Raw genomic sequence first — 21,375 nt, 5'->3', positions numbered from 1 at the left:
CGGGATCATAGGAGGTGCTGATGAGTATTTTTGTCTGTAATAAAGCCCTTTTGTCTGGAAAAACTAATTCCGATTGGCTGGGCCTGGCTCCCTAGTCATGTGAAATCCATAGATTAGCGTCTAATGAATATATTTCAATTGACTGATTTCCTTATATGAACTGTAACTCAGTAAAATCTTTGAAATTGTTTCATGTTGCATTTATATTTTTGTTCAGTATAGTATATATGTAACGGATGTGAAATGGCTAGTAGCGTTTCAATCGGTTACGTCACTCGCTTTGAGACCTTGAAGTAGTGGTTCCCCTTGCTCTGCAAAAGCCGTGGCTTTTGTGGAGCGATGGGTAACGATGCTTCGTGGGTGTCAGTTGTTGATGTGTGCAGAGGGTCCCTGGTTCGCGCCCGGGTCGGGGCGAGGGGACGGACTAAAGTTATACTGTTACATTGATGCTGTTGTCCCGGATCACTGGTTGCTGCGGAAAAAAGGAGGTCGAAAGGGGGGTGAGTGTAACGGATGTGAAATGGCTAGCTAGTTAGCGGTGGTGTGCGCTAATAGCGTTTCAATTGGTTACGTCACTCGCTTTGAGACCTTGAGTAGTGGTTCCCCTTGCTCTGCAAGGGCCGCAGCTTTTGTGGAGCGATGGGTAACGATGCTTCGTGGGTGACTGTTGTTGATGTGTGCAGAGGGTCCCTGGTTCGCGCGAGAGGACGGACTAAAGTTAAACTGTTACATATACAGGGTCAGTGCCAGTACCAAATGAACAATGCCCAGGGAAACTAGAGTAGTTGAGGTACATGTAGACATGGATTAGGTGACTGGTAGCAGGATTAATAATAATAATAATAAGCAATATGGCAGCATAAGTGGAGTGGGGTGTTATTGTGAGTGTGTAAGAGACTGGTAGCGGGAATATATAAATATTTATGGTAATATACTAATGGTAAAATAATGTATATACATGTAAACAGGAGTAATAGTGACCAGTAGCAGGATAAATATCTAGATACTAATGGTAATGGCAATCAATAATCAATGAACAGCAGCAGAATGGTAGTAATAAATCGAATCAATAATAATTTAGCAGCAGCGTAAGTGTGAGGGGTGTGTGCATGTGGGTGTAAGTGTGTGGCGTCAGTGATTTGTGTGTGTAACATTATTTGAGTAACTGTGGTTTATGACTTGTGACAGACTGCAACATAGTCTTCACTTGATCATAGGTCTCCTGCTGCACCACCCTCTTCTGTGGTTTCTACAACACCCCATCCCTCACAACCTACCACTAACTTCATACCCCTCCCCTCAACTCGCACCTCTGCCCGTGCATGCACCACAGCTGCCCGCAAGACACATCTGTATATCCTTGGGGGTACACTGAAGGTGAGTCTACATCCAACATATTCATGCACACCATAAATTCTACTTGCTTGGTTATTTTTACATGAATCAATACACTGTGCATTAGAAAACAGGACATAGAAGAAGCCACTTTCAAGTACTGGTAGCCATTCTTGATTCCCGATCAGTTTCTTTCTACATCTTTCTACAGGATGAGAATAATGAAGTAACAGAGGGAAAAAAACAACCATTAGAGAATGGAACCTGTCCAAAATTAGACAAGAGAAAAAGACATGGAAGGAAGTATTGTGAAGCACCCCAGATAGTTGTGCCATTGGGACTGAAGGAAGACTCCAGTGAGGATTCCCTCTCAGATTTTGAGTGGGAAGAGGAAGCAGTGAAACTGCTCGTGGACAAGGCAGCTTGCTCTGGACAATGTGATGCCCACCTGAAACTACTGTAGAACTTCAACTGGAAAAGACTAAAGGATACAGAATTAAAATGACTATGGGTAGCATTACCCTACTCCCCTCATATGGGTGGGTTAGTTTTCTGTTCTTTCTTTGCACACAAATCGTATAAAGTATTTTTGTGTAATACAGTGTGTGACTGTGAGTGGTCTTTTGCCTTTAGCTGAGGCCTGTGCTTTCGTATTATAGGTGGTAGAGCAGTAGCCTCTATACCGTAAAACTGTACAGTCGATGCTGTTCTCTCTCCCGCTACACTAGTGGGATTATTATGGTGTCACGGGTGCTGTAGAAGTACGTGTCCCCTGCTAACATGTGGGGCTTTGTGCACAGAGACACTTCTTGGGGAATAGGCTACTGTTTGTGTAAGTGTTTTACTGCTTCTACCCGAGACCTGGGCTTTTACCGTACATGTGGTAGAGCGTGTCCCTCAGCACAGGAAGAAATCGAGCCCCCTGTCAGCTAGTCTCTCTCTTGCGACATTCAAAATATGTTCTTATCTCAAAAGGCATCACATAGCAGGCAACAGAGAAGATCAAGGGATATCAACTGTAATAATAAATAGTGTCAAATAACCAAGTGGTCAATCACTGGCAAATATGTAGCCGTGAAGTTAACCTGTAGTGTAAGCTGGTAGTAACAAACCAAGGGTTTTATACAGGGCTAAATATAGATGTAAAATAACAGTATCTTGCTAATTAATGGCGGCAGCAGTTAAAGTTCTCGCAGTTTGTTCTTGATTTTTAGAGACATTCAATGAACCAATACATGAACAAACTAAACCAGGCTTTCAAATGGTATGCAAAGCAAACAGAGGCGGTGTTGAGTCCCTGATCGTGGCCTGCCTGCAATTACCAGTTAGGTTTCCAGACTTCTTCCGCATTTTCCTACGACTTTCTGGCTGTGACGTGAATGCTGACGGCGGCCTTGGTGCTGGCGGAGCTGGGGGCTGTAGCGATTCTGAGTATCAGTGGAGCTTCGAAAGTCTCGGCCCCTCCCTCCCTGCGCCTGAGCGGCCCGCCCAGCTAGCGCAAACTCCCGATTGAATCCTGCCCGAGTCTGGGGAAACCGGACGGCCTGGAAATCGAGCGACGGAGAGAGGCCAACCCGTACTACAAAATCTGGTAAGCAGGTTATCTTGTGCTTTTTTATGTGCACGGAGCATATGAAATGCCTTGCATATGTGATTGCGTTTACATTATTCTATTTTTCTATCTGACAAGCGGAGAAGCGCACGAGGAGTTGGGCCTTTCTTGCTTATTTGGGCCCAGGCCTTAAGCAGGCCACAATTACGGCCTAGAAAATCAGGGAGGGGATTTTTCTAAACATCGGTAACATTAGGCTGCTAGTCAGATACCGCCACAAAATACAATAGTAGCCACCATGTTCAAATATGATACTGTGCATGCATTATTATGCAATAGTGGGCAAAATGTTTGTCCAGTGATCTCCAACACAAAATGGCGTACTTCTGTTTTTGAAAACACTGGAGGAAATGGGCGTTAGCTAGCCAGGCTAGCCGCCATAGTTACCTATAGCAATAAACCTTTCAGGTGGCTCGCGAAATAGCTAGCAAAATGCATTGATATTGACTATCGGATGGATGTGTGGGCTCTTGTCATGAACTCATGTTTCCATTTAAGTTAGCTAGCTCAAAGCTGCCTCACATTTGTTTTAAACAACATTAACCACATTTAGCTAGACGAGCTACTGTTTGATTTATATTAGGTATGACGTAACCATTTTACTACAACCGCCAGATAATTTGGTGAAATGTCCTTATATTGTTTGCTTGCAGACCTTTTGTCTTAAATGTTGTTTTCTTGCGTACATATACATTATACCAGTCGTTTTTGTACTGAGTTCGTTCCTATTTTCATGTTAGGCCAGCTAAAGGTTTTGAGTCTGATCAGCTCATTATGCAGCTGCACTGCCTGTCTCGCGCTCCCACACTTGTGCGCCACACCACTGCTGTCAGATTTGGCCATGGGGGTGGGTGAATTGAACGAGAAATTAAACGGCACGTTGCCCGAACCCTTTTTGTCTCGATGCATTTCGGCGAGTAACCACATGGATTCCTTCACATTGCAAGACTATGAGGATTAAGACAGTAATGTTTTTGCATGGCTGAACACGTCGCTCGTTATGTCAAAGCACATTACAACAAAAGTATGATATTTTCATTCCTATCATAAATGTAATAAACCTAATCGCTGCCTATACCCTTCCTCAGTAGGCCAAGTAACATAGCTAGCTAGTTTAGATTGCCCCCAAAGGAAGTGCAGACCAATATAATTGATGTCTAGACAGATTGGGACATGGCTACATTTCACAGGATGTGAAATACATGTGCTTAATGATATATGTTACATTGTAACATGATTGCTTCTTGTTAGAGAGAAAAATATGTTTGAGATTTAGGATTTGACTATGGGACATAAACTGGCAGGGGCGACCTCCCTCAGGATTTTTTTGGGCATCTAAAGCTCATTTCCTGTATTTCTACCAGGGCTGTTCCTGACAAAAGATAATATTGGTCAACCAAGAGTAGCCTTTTCTTTCGACCAATCAATTTAGTCAAAATGTTTAAACGTGTGTTTTATCATTATACAGACACACCCTCCCAAATGTAGGCTACTAACCTTGTCTGATGCTTTAAGCACGCTGTTTTATTAAATAATTAAGACACATATATGACTCAAGGGAGCCAGAGATCAAGTTAGCCCAACCAGAAGATATTTTTTTTCTTCCTGACCCCCTTCCTCCCACTGCTGCTGGTATTCGCAGATTCTGCTGTTACTCTCCTGAAGTTGCCAGTAATAGGCTATACCAGTGGTCGGCAACTTTTTCCATTTGGAGTGTCAATTTATTTTAAAAAATCTACCAATCTGCGTGCCAGTTATGATTTGCATATGCTCATTTTCATGGAACAGTTTCATTTAATTTATAACAGTCTTTGTATCTAAAAATCATTGTTTGTGGTTAATCGACGTTCTATCTAAATTAAAATTCTATAAATCTAAAAGTAACTTTTATTGCCATTGTCAACTATGTAAAAATAGCCTACATAAAGCCAACACATAAAAACATTGCAGCCTGCAGGTAGAAAATATCCTGATAAAAATAAATATCCAATAAATCACATTGGCTACGAATGGCCTGTCAGCAACGAACTTGAAACATTGTATAAACTTGGTCTCCCAGAATCTCCTGCTAGCAAACTTGAAACATTGTATAAACTGGGTCCAGAATCTCCTGCTAGCAAACTTGAAACATTGTATGAAATATTCTGGGCCTTCTAGTTGCGCCAGACAGACACAGCTGTAGGCTATTTGTGCAAGGGATAAGAAGTAATCAAATATTTTATCATGTTTCCACTGGATCAGAATATTCAATTTTTCCCTTTCATACTGAATGGTTATCGAAAGGGAGAGCTGGAAATATTGTCATTATCAATTGATTATAAAAAGACTTCGTTTACTTGCTGTTTGAGGGGGGAAATGGCTTTGAGAAGCTCCACAGCTCATTAGTGGTGGTGAGTTAAGGCAATCAGAAATACTCAGACATCCCCAAATGGCCACATTTATAGGCCTACATTTGTGCAGAGGCCAGGTAGACTAGTCCTACTTCTATATGCGTAATCGGGTGCGCATCCTTACTAAACTTTGACTGACAGGAACGTTTCAAACAAAAGACGATAAATAAATTGACAGAACTCGTAAATGGAATTAAATAAACAAAAACGTGTTTCTCTTGTGTAGCATAAGTTGTGAGTTCTGCAAAACAGATGTCCACTCCGATAATGAGAACGGTAAATGACTAATAATAATATATTGAATGCATTAACAGAAATTAGCATAACCAAACAAACATTGCAGATTAGAAATGATGGGAATTAACGGTAAATGTAGGCTACTACTACTGGTGATTATATGTAATGGGGAATTGATACACAGAAAACAATGAAATTATGAAACATTCAATACCCACAAATTGGCGGGAGAGAGCAGCGCATTCTGGAGAGAGATGTGCCTTATGCATCTGAGCCACAATCCTCATATTCTTGGACTGGCATCCCTGTGGTCTCCAATTGATTAGTCCACTGAGACTGGCTCAAATCAGACAGGTGTTTTGTGTGCCATGAAAAAAAGTATCTATTTGCAACTGCTCAACTAAAAAAAATCTAATGTTTTCAATACAGACCCCTTTTGTCATACAGTATTCCACATAAGGCACCCATACCTTATGAAAATTGCACAGTATACTCTTAATCTTATAATGAATCAAAACTAGTGATTGCATATCTTGACATTTTTCCATCCATTGTGACATTGTGGGAAGATAACCAACCTTCCAATTAATAGCAATGCATTTCTTAGCCGCTATAAATGAACATTACTGGACATTCAAACATATCAGTATCCATTCATCATCATCAATAGTGTCTCCCAGGTCTTCCTCACATTTTTGCTTGAAGTGTTTTGTGTCATCGGGAAAAGCCTCTCAAGCCTTGATACTGTTTGGAAATCAACTTTAGAGATTTGTCAGACTGCCTTAAAATAGTTTCAATCTATGAAGCTTCTTGCTTGTCCAGTGTTTTCTACACAGAGATAATAAAGTGTTGTATCTGCAAAAGTTCACCTCAGTGCTGTCAGACTGGTCTTCCCTGGTTGCCTGACCCTGCTGAGTCCCTTGTCACCATCTGATCCTGCTCAGACGAGGCTTGAACAATATTGACCTTGGTGTACATTTATACATTATATTATCCAAGAACAGCATCCGTGATTCACTAATTGAAATGACCGTTATTCCCAGATCCCAGACTGTAGCCTACCCATCAATGCAAGATGGAACTTTGTATCCATTCACTGATTTTTATATACTGCAATATTCACCTGAGCTCTGTAAACTGGTCTTCCCTGGCTGTCTGATCCTGCTGGGACACCTGTCACCATCTGATCTGCTTAGACATGATGAGCATAGTGTTGTGTACTGACTGCCATGACAGTGTAGCTTGTAGAGCTGTTTATACCGTGTCAGACTGAAAAGTAGGGAATTAACTAGAGAAACTGACAGACCAATAATGTTACATTGCTGTACTGACTAATAAAAACTCACATTGTGCTGTCAAAGAAAATTCGGAATATTGTCCTTTAAAATTTTTGGTCACTGGTTTCCTCGTTTGATTCAGGTCTAGTGTAATTGAGGCAAAAATAATAGCTAAAGTTAGTGAGCTGGCTAGCTAACGTTAGCCAACTTTTGACTAGCTCTAATTCTACATCAACTAGCATAAACTAGGCAAGTTAATTTGCTTCTGTTGAAAATGGACAAAAAGGCTACAAAACATTTCCATACACAGAACAGCTGTTAGATGCTGCTATCTGACAGATTGCTAGAGCTGTGGCAGCTACTAGCTAGCTACAGGGGGATACAATCTTCCCAGCTCTGTAGATTCTGCTGTGAGGAGGCAGAGTCATTAGACCATTTATTTTGGTATTGTCCGCATGTAGCTCGTTTTTGGTCACAGGTCCAGGAATGGTTGAAGAATTGCAACATTTGCGTAGAACTAACGCTACAGATAGCAATACTGGGGGATCTGAAAAGCCATAGTCAATCAATCAATAGTATAATAATTATTTTAGCAAAAATGTTTATTTTTAATTTACAATCCGTGGAAGCTATGAGAATGGGAAGATTCAAATCTTTTGTGAAGCATCACAGCACAGTTGAAAAATATATGGCAAATAAAAATCCGAAATGGATGATGTTGGAAGATAGATGGGAAAGGTTGAGTGGAGCTGAAGGGTGGGACTAATAACAAGATAAACAATGTAGGGCATACGGGATCTGTGAAATGTGTATAGGTGCGGGGCTATTGAGAAATAGCACAGTTACAAGTGGAAATCAAACTGGATGGACAACAGAAATAGAGGAAGGGCTAAGAACAAACAAGAGAGAACTATTATAAAGCAGACTGTGTCTGTAAAATGTGTATAAGATGTATAAATTGAAGGTAAAAACAGAAATGTTTATCAGTTTACTCCAATTGGGGGATCGGTGGTAGGGTTTGCGGGGAATAATAATAAAGGTATACTCTTTAAAAAAAGTATGTATGTCTATGTAGGTATGTGTATGTATATATGTGTATATGTATGCATACGTGAATGGATATATATATTTACCCCAAAAAATATGGGGGATTGGAAATGATGCAGACAATTACATTGGAAGCAACATTCTTTCCGCAATATTAAGCTGATCCCCCCCCCCCCCCCCAAAAAAAAGCTAGCTGGTTAGTTCTCTTCAGACAGAACTTCTTGAGAGGGATGAAACATGTCATGTTACATGCCAGTTACACTACTAGCTCAGCACTGGGAATAAATACTTTTTTTCTGTTAACTTCTTATGGCTGCAGGGGCAGTATTGAGTAGCTTGGATGAAAGGTGCACAGAGGTGCCCAGAGTAAACGGCCTGCTCCTCAGTCATAGTTGCTAATATTTGCATATTATTATTAGTATTGGATAGAAAACACTCTGAAGTTTCTAAAACTGTTTGAATTATGTCTGTGAGTATAACAGAACTCATATCGCAGGCAGAAACCTGAGAAGTTCCACTTCCTGTTTGGATTTTTTCTGGGGGTGGCAGATTTTCAACCAAGCTCTCATTGAAATTACAGCGAGATATTGATGAGTCTTCACTTCCTACGGCTTTCACTAGATGTCAACAGTCAATAGAACTTTGTCTGATGACTCTAATGTGAAGGGGGGCCGAAGGAGACAGGAATTAGTCCCCACTGCCACGAGCTGACCATGCTTTGACCACGCGCATTCACGTGATAGGCAGCTCCGTTCCATCGCTCAACTGAAGTCAATCTAATTCTCCGGTTGGAACGTTATTCAAGATGTATGTTAACAACATTCTAAAGATTGATTCAGTACATCGTTTGACATGTTTCTACTGACTGTTATGGAACTTTTGGACATTTCGTCACGCTATAGTGGACGCGCTTTGTGACTTTGGAATTGTTTACCAAACGCGCTAACCAAAGTAGCTAATTGGACATAAATAACGGACATTATCGAACAAATCAAGCATTTATTGTGGATCTGGGATCCCTAGGACTGCATTCTGATGAAGTTCATCAAAGGTAAGGAAGCATTTATCATGTATTTTCTGGTTTCTGTTGACTCCAACATGGCGGCTAATTTGGCTATTGTTCTGAGCGCCGTCTCAGATTATTGCATGGTTTGCTTTTTTCGTAAAGTTTAAAAAAAATCTGACACAGCGGTTGCATTAAGAAGAGGTATATCTATAATTCCATGTGTATAACTTGTATTATCATCTACATTTATGATGAGTATTTCTGTTGAAACGATGTGGCTATGCAAAATCACTTGATGTTTTTGGAACTACTGAATGTAACGCGCCAATGTAAACTCCGATTTTTTGATATAAATATGAACTTTATCAAACAAAACATGCATGGATTCTGTAACATGAAGGCCTATGAGTGTCATCTGATGAAGATCATCAAAGGTTAGTGATTCATTTTATCTCTATTTCTGCTTTTTGTGACTGCTATGTTTCACTGGAAAAATGGCTGTGCTTATTGTGGTTTGGTGGTGACCTAACAATCATTTGTACTACTTTTGCTGAAAAGCATATTTGAAATCGGACACTTTGGTGGGATTAACAACAAGATTACCTTTAAAATGATATAAGACACATGTATGTTTGAGGAATTTTAATTATGAGATTTCTGATGTTTGAATTTGGAGCCCTGCACTTTCACTGGCTGTTGTCATATCAATCCCGTTAGCGGGATTGCAGCCATAAGAAGTTTTAAGTCAAACGACAGTTACCTTGCCAGCTGCATCAATCAAATAAAAAGTAGCCAGTTTCTGCTCTGCTTGCTTTTACAACCTGGAGAAAATGCACAGCAGATGCAGACAGCAGCACCGCGCTGGTTCTATAATAATACCTTTGCCTTTATACAGCCTGCCTGCACGCTCTGTGGTTTCCGTGCAGTCCTAAATCCTGCCTGCTAAAACCGGCAAACAACCTACCCAACCGCTCTGAGGCTTCCGCATGGTTCTTAAGCACACCTATGACGCTTTTAGTATCACACAGCAATCATAAAACGGGGGGAACAAAAATGGAATTTTAGAATATGTTGGGGTCATGTCTCCCCCCCGTCCCCAGTGAAAGTTTCACCCCTGTGGTAGACTCATTTTGGTTGGCCATTAGGCCTATGTGACTGATTTGACTGGTCAATTCTTGCCTCCAGTGCTGCAGTGACCAATGAGGTGTAAGGACAATGGATGAGGACGAGACCAGGCTGGCACTACATTCCCAAGAGCCTAAAATCATTCTCCATGGATCAGGTAATAGCAACATTTTGTATGCGAATTCAAGTAATTCCCTGTACTGTTCGTTGTTCTGCACAAAAATCTAACATGTCTTCCAAGTTTTTTGTTGTTATTGTCTGTGTAAGAGTGCATGAATGTGTCTTCTGCAGCATGTTTATGTAGGCCTATGCTGAATATATCCAACTGTTCCTGTGTTGATGTGTTCCAGATGAGGGTGGTGCTGCAGGGGAGGAGTTTGTGGTGGAGCTGCAGGAGACTGTGCTGGTGTCGGAGGGGGAGGGGGAGGGAATGGCGGTGCATGGATTTGCTTCAGACGAGCTGGTAATCCAGGATGCTGTTGAGGACGTGGTGTCTGAGTATGTGCACTGCGATGAGGACGAGGATGTTGCTGTGGAGACGTGTGTGATGTCACTGGAGGGGGAGGACGAAGGTGTTGCCATGGGGGACATCCCTGAGGATGTGATGGTCGCAGACGGGCATACCCAGGATGAACTGGACCCAGAGCAAGACACAGACGGCTGTGGGGACTACCTGATGATCTCCTGTGAGTACCAGGCTGCTTCTCTCCTCTCCAGTTCTACATCAATACCACTGTCACCTGGCCTTTTTATAAAGATAACATTACAGTTAAACTAATGACCAGTAGTGAATGGATCTCTCACTCTGTCTGTCTCTTTTCATCTTCCTCCAGTGGATGAGGCAGGCAAGATGGTGTCAGACGATGGCACAGAGGTGACTGTAGAGGGAGCCGAGGAGGACCAGGAGGTGGAGAAGGATGAGGACGGCCAGGAGGTGATCAAGGTGTACATCTTCAAGGCAGACTCTGGGGAGGATGACCTGGGTAAGGAGACATTTGAGTAATGTTTAGTACCTCAGGAAAGAGGGATTCTATAACCTATAATAGTTGATCACCAAGGAGTATTATATCAGTGTGTGGTGGTCTGTGTAGGAGAAACAGTGGACATCAGTGATGGAGACACAGAGGATGTGGCACTGACGGACTCTACAGGCCGAACGCTCCGAGAGAAGATGGTGTACATGTCTCAGGGGGACCATGGTAAGTGATCAATTCTGTGTGTGTGTGTGTGTGTGTGTGTTTTATGGTTGTGTTGTAACTAGTATGTTACCCTGCAGGTTCATCAAAGATATCTGATGAGGTTTATATGGAGGTGGTGGTGGGGGGTGAGGAACCAGTGACCCACGAGCGGTCGTACGACGGCACGGCTCTCAGCAAGGACTTCATGCCTGTGGCCTGGGCAGCCACGTATGGTCAGTAACACACTTTATATACAAACATACAGTTTAACAAGGTGGATAATGTCTTCTTGCTCACCTGCCCTCTGTAGTGATAAGTATCTCTGCTCTAGCAGGGGTGAGAGAAGGTGTGCATTTGCATCGAACGTTTGCTGTGTTATTCCAGGTTCTGAGGACAGTGAGAGTTGTGAGAACAGAAACGGTGCTGCCAGTGCTCTGCTGCACATTGACGAATCAGACGGAGGGGACAAGCTCAACAGGCAACGAAACAAGAACAAGAGAACAAGGGCTGAGCCTCGCCAGGTCCAGACAGGTACACAGCTGTCAGATGGGACAAAATAACTATCTGGTACTGATTCTATGGCTTGGGTTTTCATGTTAAATTTTTTGAATACTGTTGTTTTTACACCGTCAAGTGATATCTGTGAGTCATGTATCTGTCCTAATTTTTTTCTCTCTCGCTGTTTCCCATCCTAGCCATCATCATTGGTCCGTATGGCCAGCCTCTGACAGTATATCCCTGCATGCTCTGTGGCAAGAAGTTCAAGTCGCGAGGCTTCCTGAAGCGCCACACCAAAAACCACCACCAGGATGTCCTGACCAGGAAAAAGTACCAGTGCACGGACTGTGACTTCACCACCAACAAGAAGGCCAGCCTTCATAACCACATGGAGGTGCACACGCTGAGCAACAAGGCTCTGTTTGAGTGTGAGGTGTGTGGCAAGGAGTTCCACCAGCAGGCGGTGCTGTTCTCCCATCGATTGCAGCACCACCACCGTGAGCCCAAGAGCCCTGTGCCTTCACAGGCCAACAAGATGCACAAGTGTAAGTTCTGTGACTACGAGACGGCTGAACAAGGACTGCTCAATCGCCACTTGCTGGCCGTCCATAGTAAGAGCTTTCCCCACATTTGTGTGGAATGTGGCAAGGGTTTCCGGCACCCCTCCGAGCTGAAGAAACACATGCGCACACACACTGGCGAGAAGCCTTACTCTTGCCTCTACTGCGACTACAAGTCGGCTGATTCCTCCAACCTGAAGACGCATGTCAAGACCAAGCACAGCAAAGAGATGCCCTTCAAGTGTGAACGCTGCTTCCAGACCTTTGCTGAGGAGGAGGAGTTGCTGCAGCACGGGCTGACACACGAGGAGGCCAAAACCCATCAGTGTGCCCACTGTGAACACAAGAGCTCCAACTCCAGTGACCTGAAGCGCCACATCATATCGGTGCACACCAAGGACTACCCCCACAAATGTGCAGTCTGCGATAAAGGTTTCCACCGGCCGTCTGAACTGAAGAAGCACTCGGCGTCGCACCGTGCCAAGAAACTGCACCAGTGCCGGCACTGCAACTTCAAGATAGCGGACCCCTTTGTGCTCAGTCGCCATATCCTGTCGGTTCACACCAAGGAGCAACAGGCCTCTCCTGAAAAGAACGGAGCCAAAAGGACCTTATTGGGGTCTTCCCCTGCCTCTGCCTCTGCCAGTGCACCGGTGGCAAAGAAGCAGGTTTTGGTGCCTGGTGCTAGTTCTAGTGCTGCGGGCTTGGCCACAGGGCCCAGGGAGAGGAGGGTGTACCAGTGTCAGTACTGTGATTACAGCAGTGGGGATGCCTCAGGCTTCAAGCGCCATGTGATCTCCATCCACACAAAAGACTACCCCCACCGCTGTGAGATCTGCTCTAAAGGCTTCCGCAGGCCCTCAGAGAAGAACCAACATATCGCACGCCACCACAAGGACTTGGTGCAGGCAGAGTGATCCTGGCACTGCCCACTCTTTACCACCAGAACAACACTAATGCAACCACCACCACACCGTAATCAATTGAATGTGTGTGTGTGTGAGTGTGTGTGTGTGCATGTGTGTCTGCTGCATTAACAGGGAACATCTATTATTTTTACCGCAATCACTCTCAAGCCAACTTTCCTGCAACTGAAAATTAATTTACGTGTACATATACCGGTGTAAGGCCTATGGAATAAGTTGACAAAGCCCTGTACAGACTTGCACTTTATCTGCATGTCCCCCTGCTGGTGACAGTGTTGCATGGCGGAATGTGCAAGAGTCGCAGGTCTCGCTGAGGTCTTTGTAGATTCATTGTTTTTACTCCACAGCCACAATCAGTTCTTTATTAAAGTGGCGATTTTTAAGCCTACTTTAACTTGGCACACGACTAAGATAAAATATGATCTACAAGCTGTTTGTATTCACACAATAAAATGGACATTCACCTGCTGAGAGAAAAAGCAGATCCACTGAGCAGAGTGGTCGAGATTAACTCAATTCTAATAGCACTTGCCACCAATTTATTTTAAGAATTATGAATGCAGTAGTCATGAACTCATTAATTATACCTGATGCTTTGAATGCTGAGACACGAAGAGTATGTGTGTTGTATGTAGTTGAGTGCTTGCTTGTGTGTATGCCTGTTGTGAGGGATGTCAGTTAATGTATCTATTGTGCTTCCTGGTAGTCTGACCCCACATCTCCCTGTTGTCTTATCTTTGGTATTCTAAGAACTGTCGTTGTTCTGAGGAGAACTGTCTGTCCGGCCATGTACGTTTGTCCGGTGAAGGAGTTGACTGCATCATAGCAAATAGCCACGGCATTTGTAAAATCTGTGGCTTCAGAGAAGGTTTATTAGTTGATTCACTTAACACAGTGAGATACTAGATGTGGCCAACCATGCCATCGGGTTAGAGGGTTCTAATATACAGGTAAGCAGTATCAACTCCAAACCCATAAACCCCTCTTTATACACATTATTTTACCCCTAATAAGCTTGATTATCAGACACCTGACTGAAGTGTGATGCAGCGCCAGCAAGGCCTTCGGGGTGAGGATGCACACTATCTGGTACCACTAATTCATGACCACAACATTACACGCTCCTCACCTCCTCAAAACCTATTGGATGAGAGCCATAGGTCCATCCCCTCTGACCTTCTCCAATGGGTTTTGAGAAGGAGAGGATGCGAGGAGTATGCGATTGAGATTCTCCCATCTGCTTATGTCAGTGACCAGTGAGCGGTATTAGTTCCCTGAAGAGAGATGTAACTCGTAAAGACTTGTGGTATGTTTGTACTCTGGCTTCGACAGTTCCTTCCCCTGTGATAATTTTTATATTTATTTCATCATCATGAAATTTGTTGTATAGTTCAGTGTAACTAGAATTCTATGGGACGTAAATTATTGTTTTGTACACAAATCTGTAAAAAGTGTGTAGATGTAAACACTTAAATAAAAGGAGGAATCAGAACTGTGTTGTTATGGATGTACTTGACGTATTTGTTAAAAAAGCTATGAAAAAAAGATAATAAAAGCAAAGTATTTTACCTGCATGTTTGTCTTTTTTAATAATTGACCAAAACGTACAGTGCCTTCAGAAAGTACTTATACCCCTTGACTTATTCCACATGTTGTTACAGCCTGAATAAAACATTGAACATTTTTTATTTAATAAAAGTGAAAACATGTTTTTAGACATTTTAGAAAATGTATTGGAAATTAAATACAGAAATATCTAATTGATGTAAGAATTCACACCCCTGAGTCAATACATATTAGAATCACCTTTAGAAGCGATTACATCTGAGTCTTTGGGTAAGTTTCCAAGAGCTTTGCAAACCTGGATTGTACAATGTTTGCACATAATTTTTAAAATAATAATTTGAGCTCTGTCAAGTTGGTTGTTGATCATTGCTAGACAGCCATTTTCAATTATTGCTATAGATTTTCAAGACGATTTTAAGTCGAAACTGTAACTAGGCCCCTCAGGAACATTCAATGTCGTCTTGATAAGCATCTATAGTGTATATCTGGCCTTGTGTTTTTAGGTTATTGACCTGCTGAAAGGTGAATTTGTCTCCCAGTGTCTGTTGGAAAGCAGACTGAACCAGGTTTTCCACTAGGATTTTGTCTGTGCTTAGCCGTATTCCATTTAAAAAAAATCCTAAACAACTCCCTAGTCCTTGCCAATGACAAGCATACCCATAACATGATGCAGCCACCACCATACTTGGAAAATATGAAGAGTGGTTCTCAGTGATGTGTTGGATTTTCCCCAAACATAACATTTTGTATTCAAGACATAAAGTTAATTTCTTTGTCACATTTGCAGTTTTACTTTAGCGACTTATTGCAAACAGGATGCATGTTTTGGAATATTTTTATTCTTTAGAGGCTTCCTTCTTTTCACTCTGTCATAACTACAATGTTGTTGATCCATTCTTCATTTTCTATCACAGCCATTTTACTGTTTTAAACTCACAATGGGCCCCATGGTGAAATCCCTGAGCAGTTTCCTTCCTCTCCGGCAACTGAATTAGGAAGGACGCCTGTATGTTTGTAGTGACTGGGTATATTGATACACCACCCAAAGTGCTATTAATCACTTCACTATGCTCAAAAGAATATTCAATGTCTGCTTTTTTAATTGTTTTGCCATTTACCAATGAGGTGCCCTTCTTTGCAAGGCATTGGAAACTTCCGTTTTTTTGGTTGAATCTGTGTTTTAAATTCACTGCTCGACTGAGGGACCTTACAGATAGTTGTATGTGTGGGGTACAGAGATGAGGTAGTCATTCAAAAATCATGTTAAACACTATTACTGCACACAGAGTGAGTCCATGCAACTTGTTACTTGTTCAGCACATTTTTACTCCTGAACTTATTTAGGCTTGCCATAACAAAGGGCTTGAATACTTATTGACTCAAGACATTTCTAAAAACATATTTCCACTTTGACATTATGGGGTATTGTGTGTAGGACAGTCAGTGGTGTAAATTACTTAAGTAGTACTTTAAAGTATTTTTACTTAAGTCGTTTTTATGGATATCTTTACTTAACTATTTATATTTTTGACTACTTTTACTTCACTACATTCCAAAATAAAATAATGTACTTTTTACTCCATACGTTTTCCCTGACAGCCAAAAGTACTTGTTACATTTTGAATGCTTAGCAGGACAGGAAAATGGTCCAATTCACACACTTATCAAGAGAACATCCCAGGTCATCCCTATTTCCTCTGATCTGAATGACAATTGGGTACCTTTATCCACCACAGGCCATTGACACAAAATCTCAATTTAATCAATTTTAAATTCAGGCTGTAACACAACAAAATGTGGAAAGAGTAAATGGTTGTGAATACTTTCTGACGGCACTGTATGTAATTGTCAACTAATAACTGCAAGGAGTTGGATAACATTTTCCATAGAATGATTGTACACCAAGGTTTCTTTCACAGCTGGGTTTACATTAGGGCATACACGTGATCAATTCAGACTTCTAAAGCAGCTTATATTACTTAGGATCAGAGGTATTAAATACCGTCATATATAAGAGTAGGATACCTGACAAACTGATAAAGCACCGGAAAGCATTTTATTATTGGAACAAATCGGGGAAGTGGAAAACTAGGCTTCAGTGGGTAATGTAGCGTAGCTGCAGGTTAAGGCAGAACCAGATGGGTCACTGCAGCTAAAGGTGGTTCCTGGTTGCCACAGTTGCCATGTGTCTGCCTACCCATCAAGTAGCAAAGCCATGCAGAAGGATCAAGGGAGGACGCTTTGGAAGTGATGAGTATTGATGAAATTACGCAGCGGGACACTCATCTGTAGAAAGAGAGAAAGAAGGCCTGAGACATTCCACACTTCTATCCATAAATATTTTTCAACTTAGGGCTCTGTTCAACCGGTATCGCTGAAGCATTACAGATTGCAGGCTGGAAATGTTAAGGTAAATCTGATTGAGCAGACATATGCAGCGGTTACATATGCACCATGAAATGCAGTCTCCGCTAACGCAGGAACATTGCCTTTAAATTTAAACCACGCTGTAACGCTGAACTTCCGCGATATGGATTTAATAGAACCCTTAAATACACGTCACAAACAGAAATGGGACGAACCGTTTTTGGGGAGGATAGCAATGTTCTCAGGCAGAATGCCAGTGTCCAGGGAGAACTGCTTAAACTTCTGTAGCAGGTCAGGGCTCAAGTCTGTCCCGCGGGCTGTAGACACCACACATGCAGAACATGGCAGACTAAATATACTATGAAAGATACAATACAATTTATAATGCAAGCTTGCTAACAAATTATGGGGGGAAAATAGTGACAAAATGAGACTGAGTTATGGGAATTAACAGAGGAGTGGAAAATAACGTACCATACAGTTTGTTGAGCACAGTTGAAACACCTCCCTTGGTCTTGATGGTGTGAATGAGTGCGTACTCATCATACTTAACATCAACGACACGCATGTCATTTTCATTATTCCAGCCTAGAGAGGGGTGAAAGAAGATGAAAATACACACATATTTGTGTGTGTGTGTGCATGTGTACATATATATATATATATGTATGTATGTATGTATGTATGTATGTATGTATGTATGTATGTATGTATGTATGTGTATGTGTGTGTGTGTGTGTGTGTGTGTGTGTATGTATGTATGTATGTATGTATGTATGTATGTATGTATGAGCAGGGTTCCAGGCGTAAGCAACATATGTTTTTTTTAGGAACTCAGTCAGGTCTCAACAAACAATTTATACATACACTAGACGACTAACAGGGGGCGATGTCTTGAAGCCATCGCGACTCCATCTTGGCACTCCCCCACCGTTGTAAAATATATTTTGGAAGCTATAGAAAGGCTTTTATAAAAGTATACATTTGCTTTTGAAACACTTATTCTATTACAGGCACCTTAGTGCATACTTTTAAACTATATTATGTGAGCTAAACATGAAAAATGAAACATTTGAAAATAAAAAAACAAGTTTATATAATATTTTATATAATACTTAGAAAGTACTAATGTTACTGTCCCCACTACAACAACAAAAACACTTAAATACATGTAATGTTGTTACATTTATTCCTATGGAGGACTGCTTTTCTGAGGAGTGCCAATATGGCCATCCAGTGGCTTCAAAGTCTCTCATTGCCTAATACATAGCATTAGCAATCCAGGGTTTACATACATCATTGGTAAGAATAGTAGAATACACCAGGTGCAATTTGGTTGTGCATCATCAGTTGGGGAGCCCCCATTGATTTTGTTAGTCATTCTCACTCAGACCATATTCATATTCATTTATAACAAAGTTTGTTATAAAACTGCAAAGTTTTCTCTCTACCCCATGGCCAAATGTGTAGAATTGCGGAAAATGTACTTTAAAACTGCAACAATTTATCTTTGCCCCATGGCAAAATGTGTAGAATTGCAGGGAATATTTCTCTACACTGTCTAGAGGGGGCCACTAAAATGTTTTGCTGCGAGGTGGGGGCCCCGTAACCAAATCTCGCTTAGGGCCCACAAAAGGTTAGAACCGGCCCTGTGTGTGTGTGTGTAGGTTCTAGACTTACGCTGGCTCTTGAAGATGAATTTCCCAGGAAGGTTTGTCTTCTCAGCCAGGTGGTTCATTCTCCAGCAGGAGCCATCAGTGCTACAGAGACAATACAGTTCATGCAGAAAGTCACTCACTCACTCACTCACACACTCACTCACTCACTCACTCAGTCACTCACTCACTCACTCACTCACTCACTCACTCACTCAGTCACTCAGTCACTCAGTCACTCACTTACTTACTTCAGGCTAGCATATGCCATGTCCAGGTCTCCTTCAACAGTTGGTGTCAGCATGGCGGTGCCCATCTTCATGCTGGCCCTGTGGCTGACAAACCACTGGGCATTAGTAGCAAATCCAATCAGGTACCACTTTCCTGCAACCTGAAAAAAAAAATGCCAAGATTAGATTACAACACCTTCTCATTCCTGTCTGTGGGGTCACTGAATTTTCCGATCCTAAATCTGTGAGAGCTGATACTGGAATATCCCTGAATCATTTATAAATGAAATTCTCAATTTGAAAATGTGTCACTAGAATTCCCACATTTCTCTTAATCATTTCCGTTTGTATCACAGTTTCTTTTTTGTATTTTTTCAGTACATTTTTTCTCTATAATAATCTCTAGTTTGGTCCTCATCATTTGATTTTCAATGTATCCATGATTTGTTAATCCCTCTCTTCATTCTCTCTCTTACCCCCTGCAGATTGAAGTCTCCTTGGGGCAGAACCTCAGCGGTGACAACCAAGGAGCAGAGCAGTGCTCCTAGCGCTCTCAGCAGCATGGTCGTCATGGCTACAGCTGAGCAGGGTCAGTATCAAGAATTGTAAAGTAGAACAGGAGATCTGTTTTTCTTCGCTGCCTCTCACTCCTATATATACTGTAGAGCATGAGCTTACATAACCAACCCCCCCCCCCCCCCCCTTCCCATACACAACCTGCTACCTGTCACCATCTCTATACCACACCCCCTAGACACACATACACACACACACACAATACCAACGGGTGGAGATGGGGCTTGTGGGGGGTGTGGCCGGGACCTCCCAGTCACCCCTCCCTCTATAGAACCCTGGAGGTGGGATGGGTTCAAACAGGAGCAGCGTCCCCCCCCATCCCCCACAAAGACAGTGATGAACAATGCAGTGTCTGCCTCTCCAGTGCTTTCTGTGGGCAGGAACCAGAGAATCAAAACTAACTGTCAGCACTTTGGATGGTAAACAGAGCTCCCCCTAACACACAAGCCCTGAATCTCTTTTTGTGCGTGTGCGTGTGTGTGCGCGCATGTGTGTGGTTTAATATTAAATCTAACTATCAGTGTAAAACCTTGCTGGAAGAGGTAGAGCAAGCCTTCATGTAATCTCAGTTTGATTTATCTCAGGTCAACATTTTTAAATGTATAGTCCCTTCAAAACACAACCTAATATGATTCCCCACTTATCTTTTTAGGAGATCTGTCCCTTTAAATCAGATACTGCTTCAGGCAAGTAATTCTTATATAACTTCTAAAACACGAGATGTTGTAAGAAACTATTTTCCAGTGGTACATTTTTCACTCTTTGACTGTTGGACTTAAGGTAAGGCGATAAACATACTGGGATGGAACTCCTGAAACAGGTGTGGGCAAGTCTATAAGTCACAGACACACCTGCAACCCACATACCTTGCCAGTTGAAACAGTTGTCTGGAAACCATGAATCAGTCCAATATTGAGAAATCAAATCAAGAAATGTTCTCAGTATCTAATGACAATATTTGTGTGCTGGAACATTCTCTTACTAACAAAAAATGTAATTGTAATTGTAAATGTAAATGTTAAGTTTGACATAAGGTTGCCACTTATGTATGGATTGTAGTCTACTGACTGAACCTGCATGTTTGAGTATTACTATGTTATGTTCTAGATTAACTAGTATGTACTATGAGCAAGAAAATGGACAGTCATCAATTGTACTGAATAAGATAGTGTGCCACTATGTTCATACTGACAGATGGCAGACTCAGTTTGTGGCTTGACTGCGGAAGCTTCAAAATGTTACTGCAAGTCTTTTCACTCCAACTTTGCACCCAGCTGCACCGTAGTATATTCCATGAGGAAGATGACCTCTGCTGTCCATCTACAGTATTGACATGGTGTTCTTTAAATTGAGGACAGAGGAGAGTACAAGTCTTTGAATCATTAGATGATAGAATGCAGAACATCTGTTACAGGGGTATTCAACTCTGACCCTACGAGGTCCGGAGCCTGGTGGTTTTTCTGTTCTACTTGATAATTAAATTAAATATGCGTATTAATACACACGTGTACATGTGTGAAATAGGACACATATAAGCACCAACCTAATTATATATTTTTTATTAAAATCCCTGATAAATAGCTGACTGTAGGGATAAAGGACAGGAGGAGACAAAATGAGGGAAACTAATCAGACAACGGTCCACTCTAAAACGTTCACAGTATGTGTATGTTGTCTTCATTAGGTTTCTATCAATTTTACTATGCTCACCTGTCTTACAGACACCATTAGCAATAACTTTTTCAAAATTGAAATATCAGAAATTATTGTTTTAATCACTGATGAATGCC

At 41.8% G+C, this 21,375-nt stretch overlaps 2 protein-coding genes across 3 annotated transcripts; one reads left to right on the top strand and one right to left on the bottom strand.

Annotated features, from left to right (window-relative positions):
• Positions 1-7,435: 7,435 nt before the first annotated feature.
• LOC129863390 (lipocalin-like) lies at positions 7,436-19,659 on the bottom strand. Of its 2 annotated transcripts, XR_008760957.1 has the most exons (7): positions 19,486-19,659; positions 19,031-19,170; positions 18,805-18,884; positions 17,599-17,712; positions 17,340-17,441; positions 16,955-17,043; positions 7,436-11,008 (listed from the first exon to the last, which is right to left on the bottom strand). XR_008760957.1 is itself a non-coding variant. In XM_055935345.1 (6 exons), the coding sequence occupies exons 1-6, from the start codon at positions 19,579-19,581 to the stop codon at positions 17,024-17,026; spliced, it is 552 nt and encodes a 183-aa protein (XP_055791320.1). In that variant the 5' UTR covers positions 19,582-19,659; the 3' UTR covers positions 16,795-17,023. The 2 variants fall into 2 exon arrangements, 1 of the variants encoding a protein (XP_055791320.1); XM_055935345.1 differs by lacking the exon at positions 7,436-11,008 and having other exon boundaries at positions 16,795-17,043.
• On the top strand, positions 10,097-14,759 carry LOC129863387 (zinc finger Y-chromosomal protein 1-like). The gene is made up of 7 exons (XM_055935339.1): positions 10,097-10,186; positions 10,380-10,715; positions 10,863-11,012; positions 11,121-11,228; positions 11,306-11,440; positions 11,592-11,738; positions 11,903-14,759. Exons 1-7 carry the CDS (start codon positions 10,120-10,122, stop codon positions 13,180-13,182), a joined length of 2,223 nt encoding a protein of 740 aa, XP_055791314.1. The 5' UTR covers positions 10,097-10,119; the 3' UTR covers positions 13,183-14,759.
• Positions 19,660-21,375: the final 1,716 nt, after the last annotated feature.

Source organism: Salvelinus fontinalis, chromosome 10, assembly GCF_029448725.1.
Source record: "Salvelinus fontinalis isolate EN_2023a chromosome 10, ASM2944872v1, whole genome shotgun sequence".
Lineage (NCBI taxonomy): Eukaryota > Metazoa > Chordata > Actinopteri > Salmoniformes > Salmonidae > Salvelinus > Salvelinus fontinalis.
Note: the sequence above shows the minus strand (reverse complement) of the source record. Positions and strands in the feature narration are given on the sequence as shown.

Coding starts and splice junctions, on each gene's coding strand:
- LOC129863390 (XM_055935345.1), bottom strand. CDS start 19,581: ATGACGACCATGCTGCTGAGAGCGCTAGGAGCACTGCTCTGCTCCTTG. Junction 17,442..17,598: donor TGTGCTCAACAAACTGTATG/GTACGTTATTTT, acceptor TGGTGTCTACAG/CCCGCGGGACAGACTTGAGC. Junction 17,044..17,339: donor TGCTATCCTCCCCAAAAACG/GTTCGTCCCATT, acceptor CTCTTTCTACAG/ATGAGTGTCCCGCTGCGTAA.
- LOC129863387 (XM_055935339.1), top strand. CDS start 10,120: ATGGATGAGGACGAGACCAGGCTGGCACTACATTCCCAAGAGCCTAAA. Junction 10,187..10,379: donor AATCATTCTCCATGGATCAG/GTAATAGCAACA, acceptor GATGTGTTCCAG/ATGAGGGTGGTGCTGCAGGG. Junction 10,716..10,862: donor GGACTACCTGATGATCTCCT/GTGAGTACCAGG, acceptor ATCTTCCTCCAG/TGGATGAGGCAGGCAAGATG.